The sequence below is a fragment of the Miniopterus schreibersii genome (genome assembly GCF_964146895.1).
Source record: "Miniopterus schreibersii genome assembly, chromosome: 4".
Lineage (NCBI taxonomy): Eukaryota > Metazoa > Chordata > Mammalia > Chiroptera > Miniopteridae > Miniopterus > Miniopterus schreibersii.
In genome coordinates, this window is record NC_138105.1 from 66026195 (window position 1) to 66038213 (window position 12019).

Here is a 12019-nt window from a genome sequence, read left to right on the forward strand (position 1 = left end):
ATTATAAGTAACACATTATTGTGTTAACTATTTTAATATAAGTACTAATTACAATCTGATAAAGTTTAATTTTCATTATGCACAATATAAAGTTATATGTATTATGATAGACATAATGTTATTAATAAAATTTATATATTATGTAATTAATATTAATATACAATGTAAAAATATTATGTATAATGTTACTTATAGTACATAATAATATTATTAAATGCTAGTCTCAGTGCGAAAGCCTTTGTATGCAATGTCTCCATTAAGTTAGGGACCTGTTTTTTACTATTAATATATTCCCGGTACCTAACACAGAACCTTTTACCTAGAAACAATAAATATTTGACAATATTGATCAAGCAGATGAAAACTATTTAATCATCCCCATTTTACACATGAGAAAACAGGAGCTCAGAGAATTACACTAAGAACTGTGCTATGAATCAATGTATTTATGTATAAAGAATAATTGTTTTACTGTTGTTATTAAAGTATAGTGGTGAACTTATTAATGATATGGCTAGGTGGTTATTAATTGTGAGGGCATGATTTGGGGAGTAAAAAATGCACTGTCAGTTTTCTTCATAACTAATTATTTCTGCTGTAGGGGAGGGGTGGGGGGCCCAGGCACCCTGATAGTGAGAGATGGAGCTGGGATGTTTTCACCCAGGCCTGCCTGACTCAGAGACATGGTCCCTCATCATTGTCTGTGGTGCTGGGGAGTCATCACCCTGGAGTTTGGTAGAGATGCAGAATCTCCTGCCCCACCCCAGACCTCCTGCATCAGAAACTCCTGGGGTGGGACCCCACGGTCTAGGTTTCAATGAGTCCCCTAAAGCAATTAGCGTGCCTCAGAGAATTTGAGAAGCACTGGTTCAGACAATTGGAGAAGGGCTGGGGGTTGAATCAGTGATAAGTATCATGAAATGAAAAAAATAAAAAATTCAGCCCCAGCTGGTTTGGCTCTGTGGTTAGAGTATCAGCTGAAGGACTGAAGGGTCCTTCGTTCGATCACAATCGATGTGTCTCTCTCCTTTCCACTCTCTGGAAAGCAATGGAAAATATATCCTCGGGACAGGATTAAAAAAATTTTTTTCAAGGTTGATTCTGAACCTCTTCTGGTGGGAAGTCAAACTAAAATGGAAAAATCAAGAAGTGGCCAAACAGGCATTATTTAGAGAGAGGGAAGTGAATGTCAGCATAATTTAGCTTAAAAGAAGCTAAGAGGACAGAGCCTCTGGGAAGGGAGAAATTGTGGGGTGACAATGTCACTCTGATAATTTTAACAAACCTGAAATAGAATTTGACTAAAGTGCATGTGTGTAGCCCGGCCAGCGTTGTTCAGTGATTGAGCGTTGACCTATGAACCAGGAGGTCAGGGTTCAATTCCTGGTCTGGGCACAAGCCTGGGTTTGGGCTCAATCCCCAGTAGGGGGCGGGCAGAAGGTGGCTGATCAATGACTCATCATTGATGTTTCTCTCTCTCCCTTCCTTTCTCTAAAATAAATAAATAAATATATATGTATATAAAACAATTGTTCTTAAAAAGTGCATGGCCCGGCTGGACGTGGCTCAGCAGTTGAGCGTCGACCTGGGATCCAGGGGATCGGGGTTCGATTCCCCGTTGCAGGCTCGATCAATGACTCTCTCATCACTGATGTTTCTATCTCTCTCTCTCCCCCTCCTTTTCTCTCTCTGAGATCAATAAAGATATATTTAAATATAAATAAAAAGTGCATGTGTGTATAAACTTTAGTTTTTAAAAAATGAGTATGTAAAAAGACAAAACCATACTGGTGCCAGATTGTGGAGGGGGTGTGTGGAGCTGGTGGCACCAAAGGATAGGCAGGGAATGGGGGCGGGGGGGGCGGTGCTTCTGGTCCTCTTGATTCATCCTCCCTTGTTACGTTTTATTTATTTTTTTCTTATTTATTGATTTTTTGAGAGAAATAGAGAAACACCGACTTGTCGTTCCACCTCTGTTTGCATTCATTGGTTGCTTCTTGTATATGCCCTAGCCCGAGATAGAACCCGCGGTGTTGGTGAATCAGCGGGAAGCTCTAGACTCTCACCAGGCCAGGGCCACTTTTCCGGTTTTACTGGAAGGAAAACTGAGGCGGCCCTGCTGGGGCTGGTGTCCTGGTTTCTGGCGCCACCTCGTGGCCATAAAGGCTATTACCATCAGCACTAGGTATCGGGTAGAAGGGACCCATGGTCTCCTATCCCCCGCTTCGTGGTCCATTCATTCATTCATGCCACAAATATTCATTGAGCACCTACTGTGTACTAGGCATTGTTCTAGGCCACTGGGATACAGGAATGAGCAAGACAAAATCCCTGACCTCAATAAGGTGACATTCTAGAAGATACAGATAAAAAAAGCACGAGACAGACGGTAGTTCTAGCTGCTAATAAAATAGCACAGCTGTGACACAATGGGAATAGAATGTGATTGAAAAAAACAGGCTCAACATCCACTATGCATTAAACGCCTATTCTAGCACTGCCCAAGAACTACAATGCAAGACAATTTAATGGCCAATTTTTTAATTTCATTTTTTGATTGATTTCAGAGAGAAAGAAACATCAATTTGTTGTTCCACTTATTTATGCATTCATTGGTTGATTCATGTATGTGCCGTGACTGGGGATCAAACCTGCAACCTTGGTGTATAGGAGGACACCCAACCAACTGAGCTAGAGGGCCAGAGCAATGCAAGCCAATTAAATTTTTTTTTAAAGATTTTAAAAATTGTATTTTAGAGGGAAAGGGAAAGGGAGAGGGAGAGGGAGAGAGAAACAATGTGAGAGCATGGCTGCCTCCTGCACGCCCTGGCCTGACCTGGAATCGAACCAGCAACTGACGCCCAGCCAACTGAGCCACACCGGCTAGGGTCTTTTTTTTTAATCCTCACCTGAGGATATTTTTCCCATTGCTTTTCAGAGAGAGTGGAAGGGGGAGAGAGAGAGAGAGAGACATTGGTGTAAGAGAGACACATTGATTGGTTGCCTCCTGCACATGCCCCAACCAGGGCTGGGGATCAAGCCTTCAACTGAGGTATGTGCCCTTGGTTGGATTCAAACCTGGGACCCTTCAGTCCGAGGTCCAATGTTCTAACCACTGAGCCAAACTGGCTAGGGCTTAAATTTTAAATCTTAACTGTTATTTAAATTTTTCTACTAACCACAACTTAAAAAGCAAAATAGAAACTGGTGAGATTAGTTTAACCATGTATTTCATTTAACCCAACATATCCAAAATATCATTTCAATACAGAGTGGTTATTAAAAATAACGAGCTATTTTACATTCTTTTGGGGGTACCGCATCTTCCAAATCTGGTGTATATTTTACACTTAACTACATCTCATTCACTGGGACCAGCCACCTGTGGGTAGTGTGTAGAAGGTGTGGACCTGCTGTGTGCCCTGTCCTGTTCTAAGCACTTCATGGACGTTCATTTACTCATCCTTTGAAACTTCCCTAGGAAATAGTGTTTTCCCCCATTTTTTAGATGAGGAAACTGAGGAGACCCAAAGCTACCCAGCTGGGAAATGACTGAAGATTCTTGGCACAGGAATCTGGCAGATCACTTTGTAGCACAGAAACAAAATTTGCTCTCAGATCTGCGGGGGGGGGGGGGGGCGGAGAAGAAGCCAGTCCTGCCACAATTTATGAGATGGCACATGTGATGGAAGGCACAGCAAGTGCAAAGGCTTAGCAGTTCCAGCTGCAAAAGGAGCAGAGGGGAGGGGGAGGGGGAGAGAGCCAGGAGGAATTTCATTCATTTATTCCTTATTTTATTCAACAAACGTTTCCGGAGAACCAGCCTGTATGTGTTGGTCCCAGTGCTGGCATCAAGGCCCCAAAGGTGAATGGCACAAGCAGGGCAGGACTCAGTGTCCCTGGCCTCTGGGCGAGCAGGGGTTAAGGCCAGCTGCTCCCACGTGAGAGCACCTTACGACAGAGCCACACACCCAACCAGCCTCCCTGTCTCTCTCACACTGCCAGTTCGCCTGTGCATGTCGCATGTTGCTGTGCTGGTTCCACCTGGCAGGGAACCTACTAGCCTATTGCTGCCACAAGGGAGGAAAAGTTAAGCAAACAGGTGGGGAGGCCAGAGCTCAAACCTCAGGTTCTCTCCCCACCCCCATGCCAGGCGGGCACCCAGGCCACTCAGCCTCCTAGACAGGTAAGTCCCTGCTCTGCCTGCCATCCCGAGGTCATTGCCAGGACCAGAGTCCCCACCGTGGGGACCTGGGACCCCAGATCACCCTCCCCCAGCTCCCCGGAAAGCAGGAAACTGACACTTCTGCGTGGGCAATTGACATACTTTCTAAAGGATTATCTGGCTGTAGTTACTGCCCCTGGCAGCTGGCCAAGGACGCCAGAGCCAGAGACCTAAAAGGGTCATTGTTGGCCCAGGTGGTGCCAGGGGGCCGAGGGGGCACAGGTTGGTCCTTCTGATCCTCCAAACTAGAAAAGGGAGGTCAGGCAGGGAGGTGGCAGGCCGGGCATTCTGGCACCTGGATGTGGGGGCCTCCTGGAGCTTCTGAAGAGGCCCCCAAGTCTTCTGACAATTGCGTGGGTCTCCCAACACCGCTGGAACCTGCAGGAGCTGGGGAAACGGGTTCTGGGGTCGCCTTACTTTGCTTCTCTTGATTCCTTCTCTGGGTAAAATCTCCCAATGGTGAAATGCAGGAGGGGGTGGGGGTGAGTGGACGGTTGTCACAACAGTCCCCAGAGCAGTCTGTGGGCAAGGAGCCAGGGTGGTCTCTGGGCTTAGGAAGCCTAGAACCTGGAGAGGAGAGGGGTTCGGTGGCAAGACATTTTTCTGGGTCATTTGCTCCCAGAAGTGCAGGACAAAAGGAGCTTCCTGGGAGCCAGTGTCTGATTGCACCTCAAGTCTCTTTGTCCAGGACCAAGTAGGTCCCTTGGGGCTGGGAAGGCATGGGCATCCGAGATGCAGGGCACAGAGAGGGCCTGGCATTTGGGATCACCCCAGGGCAGCATGGTCATGGAGCTCCCAGGAAGCAGGGAGGCTTGAGATTTGGGGGGTTGTGGAGGATACGTCTCGAATGAGACAGCCTCCAGCCATTTCTCCTATCTGGATCTCAGTTTTCCACTCAGTAAAGTGGGTATAAGAGTCACCTTGTAGCCGGGCTGCTGAGAACAGCAGATGATAGGGCCGGTAGTACATGCTCAGTCATGTGGGGGTAGCGGGAAAAGGTGTCCCACTCAAAATCAGACCTCGGAATGCCGAGCCAGCCGCCTTCCTGGGTTACAGAGGTTGAACTCTGGCTCAGAGAGGGTCAGCCACTTGGCAGGGCTGCATAGCAAAGTTTGGCTGTCAGGCAGATAGGAGTCAAAATGTAGAGAGCAGAAAGGTCTGGGGGCTGCCCATGCCCCCTGACCGAAGCCCCAGGCTCAGCATCTTGTAAAAGTCCTGCCTCCCTGGCTCAGTGCTTCCATGAGGCCCTGAGTTCTGGGGAAAGTTCTTGGTAGAGAGTAGGGGTTCCTGTTCTTCCTCCTTGGCCTGGCCCTATGCCAGAGGAGCAGTGTTTGCTGACACCCTTTGGAATGGGCCGAGGTTAGTGGGAGATGTGAATGGGAGGAAGAACTGCCCAGAGACTGAACCTGCATTTATGGAGCACCTACTGCGTGCCGGGTGCTGTTCTGGGCTTTGGGGATTCAGAAAAGGTTTCTGACCTTGTGGACTTGTATTTTGGTGGAGGAAGACAGAAAAGAAACAGAAAACATAATAAGGAAGTAAACTGTATTCTAAATTGTATCCTGGGTCAGAGGGTGGTCAGTCTCACAGGAAAAAAGAGGTACAAGAAATAGGAATGAAGCAGGTGGGAAGGTATTTTACAAACTTAAATAAAGATTAGGGAGAACTCATTTGAGAAGACTTGAAGGAAGTACTTGGGGCTTTCCAAGCAGAGGTAACATCATGTGTAAAGGCCCCAGGGCAGGGCCATGTCTGGTGGTTGGAGGAACAGCGAGGAGGCCTGCACGGCTGGAGCAGAGTGGAGGGGAGAGTGGGAGGGCGAGGGCAGGGAGGGGATGGGGGCAGGTCGTGCAGGGCCTTGTGAACTTAGAGGAGGACTTGAGTTTTACCCCGAGGGGGTGGGAGCCCTAGAGGGCTGTGGGCAAAGGAAGGACCAGCCCAGACTCAGGTGCTCACAGGTGCCCTCTGAGCACAGGTGGCTCTAGGGAGGACAGGCTAGAACAGGAGAAGGCGGGGCCAGGGGACCAGGGCTGAGTTGACCATGTTGGCACAGATGGGCATCGATGGGACTAGACCAGGTGGAGGCAGAGGAGAGGGGAGAAGTGGGCAGATTCGGGAAAGATTTTGGTAGGACCACAGCATTTGCTGATGTTTGTGAAATAGATTGGGATCCAGGGCGATTAGGCAAAAAGTGGAAAGAATGTTCTGGGGCTTGAAGATTTTAATGGGTGAATGGGACAAGTAACTGGGAGGTAGGTAGAAATCTGAGGGGGAAACCTTGGATGCTGTTGTGAAGCCTTTTGGTGATACAGTGTTAAAGGATATTTTTTTCAAAAAGGTAAAATCATGACTCTCATACTAATATAAAACAAACAGATGTTTTATGAGTTTACTTAACTCATTAATTAATGTTCAAGAAAGAGTGTAAAGAAAGAACACACACACACAGAACATCAAGAACGCGGAAATGAATTTACAAATCACTTTGTAAACTTGTCAATAGTCACGGGGCAATAATCTGTGGTCTCCACAGGACAAATTTCATTTGTATTTCTATGGGCAATAATCATTTGCAATAGCACCAGTTTCCTACAATTTATAGGGTTGCAAAATAGTTCACAGGTGATGAGAAGCATAGCTGACTTGGGAGGGTACAGGAGAGTCTGGCATTAATCAGATGTTCAATAAATATGTTTTGGAGGGATACTAGGGAACTATTCAATGTTCTTGAGCTAAAGTCACAGCTCATTGACTGCACATTCATTGGTGGGACTTGTTGAATGTGTGCTGTCCCTGCTGGTCTGTGAGCTCTGCTACGGTAGTATCCCCAGTGCCTAGAACAGTGTCTGGTATGCAGTAGGCATTAAATAAGTAAATAAATGGCTCACCTAATGTTCTGAACAGAGTAGAAAGGCCAGTGCTGTGTACTCTAAGAGGAGAGATTCCAGGTGTGGAAGGTTCAGCCACAAAGCAGACAAGGCCTGACAACATGGGAATCATGGGGGACCTTTAATGGGAGTGGTCAGAGGGGAGTGGGCCTGGGTGCTGTGCAGAGGCCAGACTGAAACCAGGGACTGTAAGAAAGGCGTCAAGGGTCAGGGTCCTACCCCCGGCTGCTGCACAGGACAATACCTTGATATAGATAGTTTCAGGGGCTCCCCTCAGGCCTGGGGACACCATACTTCACCCCTGTGTTTTCCCACTGGGGTCTGTGTCCCTCTCCTAGTCCAGAGTGGAGAAGGAAGCCACAGGAGCGCCCAGGCAAACCTTCCGTGCGCCTGCTACATAACAGGTGCATAAACATTTGAACCTTCCTGAGGATACTACTCAAAGTCGGAACCAGGCCCCCATTACACAGATGGAGAACCTGAGGCAGGAATCAGAGGGGCTGGAATTCATGCCACGCTCGGGGACTCCCTTTCCAAAGAGCTTCCTTCTAGAGCTTTGACATCCTCCCTGAGCCCCCTTCAGCTGCATAGCATACTTCAAGCTTCTAGAAAGGCCTACAAGTCCTCCTCACTTTCCCTTTCCTCCTACATCAAAGTGCTGTCACTAAGGTGCACCAGGACTCCATGTTGCCAACCCCTGGGGCATTGCTCAGTCTTCATGTGCTCTTGGGGAGTCTGGCACACCTAGAATCTGCCCTTCCTCAAACCCCAGAACCCCCCTTCTCTTCTACACTCTTTCTTCAAATGCATGACCCAGCCCAATCATGAGGAAAGCATCAGACCAACCCGAAGGAGAGGCATTCTACCGAATCCCCAGCCAGTCTCTTCCAGAGCATAAAGGTCACAGAACAGGGGAAGTGGAGCCAGAGATGCGCTGGCCATGCTGGCTGAATGCACTGGGGGTGCGGGACGGGTCCCGGGGCAGAGAAGGGACATTACTAGTAGAATCTGATTACAACTTGGAGTTTACTAAATGGTGAGGTAGTAATGTTGCTTTCTTTTTTTTTCAAATCCTCACCCGAGGATATTTTTTCCAGTGCTTTTCAGAGAGAGTGGAAGGGAGAGAGAGAGAGAAACATCAATGTGAGAGAGACACATTGATTGGTTGCCTCCAGCTCGTAACCCAAGTATGTGCCCTTGGCCTGAATCAAACCCTGGGACCCTTCAGTCCGTGGGCTGATGCTCTAACCACTGAGCCAAACCTGCTAGGGCTAATGTTGTTTTCTTAATTTTCACAAATATACCAATGTCATGTACAATGTTAATGTTGGGGAAAACCGGGTGGGGAGCATATGAGGACTCTCTGAATTATATTACTTTTCTGTAAATTTAAAATGGTTCTGCAATAAGATGTTTATTAAAAAAACAAAAAAAGGGCAACATCTTACAGGGCCTCCAGGTTTGGCCTCCGTAGTCCCCCAGCTTCCCCCTCTCCCCACCACAGTCGGTCCTCCCTCCCAGAAGCCACCAGAGGGCGCCTACGAGCACCTAAGTCAGGCCCCACCCTGGCCCTCCCATAATATGTCTTCCCCGTAACAGCCACCAGACGGCGCCTGTGAGCACCTGAGTCAGGTCTTCTGTATTCACGGCTCTCCAGGGCTCCCATCTCCAGCCCAGTTCTTCCCCAAGGCCCTGCATGACCTGTCCCTATCCCCTCCCTGCCCTCACCTCCTCCCTAACTCCCCCTCACTCCCTCTGCCCCAGCCACACAGGCCTCCTCTCTGTTCTTCCAACATGCCAGGCGTGGTCCTACCCTAGGGCCTTCGCAATTGCTGTTCGCTCCACCTAGAACACCTTCCCTCAGATCTCCCCATGGCTCCTCCCTCACCTCCTTCAGGCCTGTTTCTCTGCCCAGGTCTCTCTCACCTAGGTCACTCGTACTAAATTCAGTTTTCATTTCCAGTGCCACCTCCTCAGATAAGCCCTCCCTGAGCCCCCAGTCCAGCTCATGTCTCCCTGCCAATGCCCTCAGAAGTCTAGGTTGTACTTTTTACTTATGTTTTATGATGATTTCATTATTGTCTATCTCCCCTGAGGATCCTGGGCTTCCTTTAGAGCAGGGACTGGGGCTGTGTCATCAGTCCTGTGTGTACACTGTGAGCACCCAATAAATGCTGATGATTGAGCTATAGCCCAGACAGGCTGCAGAGCTGTTTCAGGACATTCTTGGGTTCCAGTCCGACCTGTTAAGCCACTGATGACCTCAGCTTCCTGTAGCACAGTAAAGCAGCTTCCACCAGGGAGATCCCAAGCCCCGGAGTAAGGCCCCCAGGCTCCTACCCCTCCTGGCAGCTGACACTCTGGGGGACCTCAGCACAGCCTCTACCCTCTCTGGACCTCAGTTTTCCCATAGACTATAGACGCTCAGAAGGGGCCAAGTAGGTTCACCTGCAAGTACTTCTGGGACCTCACCTTCCCCTGCCTCCTTCCCCAACCCCTCATGCCACACCTGCTCTACCCTTTCCTGGTTGAAGTTAGCACTGCACTTTCAGGTGGGAAGTTGGTCCCTATTACTTCTTCATGCACTTAGTGCATAGTAGGGGCTTGAAAGATTTTTGTTGAGTGAATGACTGAATGAATGGAAAAATGAGGCATGAATGAAGTGGATTGATGAAAAGCATACTTTTAATTCCTTAAAGTGATCTAGAGGTCAGGGGTCAAGGGAATGGGGGCTCAAGGCCAGTGCCCTTCTCCAAACCCTGGGATTTGAGCACAGGGTCATCTGGTGGGTACTAGGGAGCCAATGAGTGCTGTTGAGCAGGGCATAAAAATGTGAGATCAGAGTAGTGGGTGGCTGGAGAAAGACCATGTGTTTGGGGGTGATTGTTCTTTTTCAAAGAGGGGTTTAGAGTGGGGTTTCTTTACCTCAGCGCTATTGACATTTGGGGTCAGTTCATTCTCTGTGGGGACCATCTTTGGAACTGTGGGGTGTGGAGCAGTATCCCTGGCCTCCACTCACTTGATGCCAGGAACACCTCTAGTTGGGACAGCCACAGATGTCCCCAGACATTGTCCAGTATCCCCTGGAGGCAGAATTATCCTACAGGGAGTACTGATAGTGAGGGATCTGGGATCAAACAGCCAAATCCACATCTTGCTGGTCAGGCTGTCACTTGACCCACTTGGCCTCAGTTTTTTCAGCTGCAAAATGGGCAAATGAGTATCATGTGTAACAGTGGCTGGAGTGAAGCAAGCACTCAATAAATGTGAGCCAGCAGTCTCATTTCTGCAGATTCAATCCATTCATTCTATAAATAATGGCACTGAGATCAGGTGGCATTGAGTGCAGGAATTCAGGCTGTTCCCCCAGCTTCAGTTACCTCCAGCCACTTGTATGATTTGCCAAACTTTTATCCCAATCGGTAAGTCCTCCCAAGTAATTGCAGCCACAAACCCCTATGTGCATGTGTCAATGGGGAACTTATGTTTTTCCTATGATCCATTAAAACAAATACACTAAAATCATTGTCTGTGCCGTCTGCTAGTATCTGAAAGTCACATTGAGAAAGGCTGAGCTTTTTCCTCCAGCCCTGAGGTACCAAGTAGGTCTTTAGAAGGGGCTTCTGCAAAGGTTTATTGCTTTGGAGGGGCCTATTCTGGCTGACTGGGGTCTCCAGACTAGTATTTTTGGGGAAAACTGCAGTTGGGAGGAGTGAGAAGTCAGCTTTGGGGCCTCAAAGACTTTGTCTGTCTTTTTCACTTGACAAACTCTTATTCAACATTCAAAACCATAGCTTCAATGCCCCCTCTTCCAGGAAGCCTTCCTTGATCTCCCAATTTCCTCTCTGCCTCACCCCTTCCCCTAAGTCTAGGGTTTTTCTCTTCAAAGTCCTGACTGGATGAGGCTGGGAAGGGGTGTCTATACCCAGACCTGTCCTTTCAACCTTGGGGTGAGGTGGGGTTCTGGGTGAGCTGAGCCTTAGGGAGGGTTTTTTTAAAGCAGAAAGGAATGTGGGTGGAGCTGGCGTTAGCTCCACCCGTCCAGGTGACTTCCTCCCTCCCTCCCTCCCCTCTGGTTAGAGGGTTTCCTGCCCTGGAGAGGGCCTTCCTAGACCTTACCTTAGGAGCCTGGGCCCCTGAGGGTGAGGCTAGGCTAGGTGAGGAGAAGGAAGTCGACCTTTACTCCCAGGAGTCTGAGGAATTTCCTCCCGCCCCACCCTCCTCTGCTGGGGGCCCAGCCCAGTGTTGGGTGTGAAGACAGTCAGGCCCCAAAGGGGGCAGCTGTGCATCTTCAGAAAGTCCATGCTGATGACCTCTCTGGGCCTCAGTTTCTCCTCTGTGAAATGGACTAAACCTCCTGGAGAAAGACCCGCCCTGTGCTCCGGAGGTCTCTAGCTCTCCACTAGCTTGGGCTCTATTAGGCCTCCCAGGTGAATCTCAACTTGTGGCCGCGTCTCTGACAGAAACCCAGTGGGAGCGCAGCTCCGCTCCACGGGCGGCCGACCGTCCCCGCCCGCTCCGCTCTCGGCCGCGGGCTCGCGCTCGGCCGGGCGGAAAACCCGGTCCGGAGCTCCCGCCCTGGGCCTGGACCCCGCGCTGTGCCGGGGGTGGGGGGTGGGGTGAGGCGGCCTCCGAGGCAGCCCGGAGGGGGCGGGGCGGGGCGGAGCGGCCGGGGGGGGGGGGAGGCCGGCAGGTGCCGCCTGGAGCCGCGGAGCGCGAGGGCCCGGGCGAGGGCGAGCGCCCGCCCGCCCCGCTCCCGCCCCGCTCCCGCCCCCGCCCCGCCGCGACCCTCCCAGCCCCTCCCTCACCCTCGGGTGGGAACCGATCGCCTGTTTCCAGGCTCCCGGGACCGAGAGCCCCGGAGTGGACTATGGCGGTGAGATTCCAGGCGAGTAGCCCGCCGAGG

General features: G+C 49.9%; 1 protein-coding gene across 2 annotated transcripts in view; it reads left to right on the forward strand.

Moving 5' to 3' along the window:
- The first annotated feature begins 3988 nt into the window (after positions 1-3988).
- The window catches only part of TJP3 (tight junction protein 3), a 30050-nt gene continuing 22019 nt past the window's right edge, over positions 3989-12019 (forward strand). Inside the window, exon 1 of one of the 2 annotated variants that reach the window (XM_081134722.1) lies at positions 3989-4186. Coding sequence is in view for 1 of the 2 variants with exons in the window: in XM_081134721.1 (XP_080990847.1) it covers positions 11984-12001 (18 nt within the window). In the remaining variant the exon portion in view is untranslated. Of the gene's footprint in view, positions 4187-11827; positions 12002-12019 lie in introns of those variants that run through there. The other variant, XM_081134721.1, reaches the window with a different exon arrangement.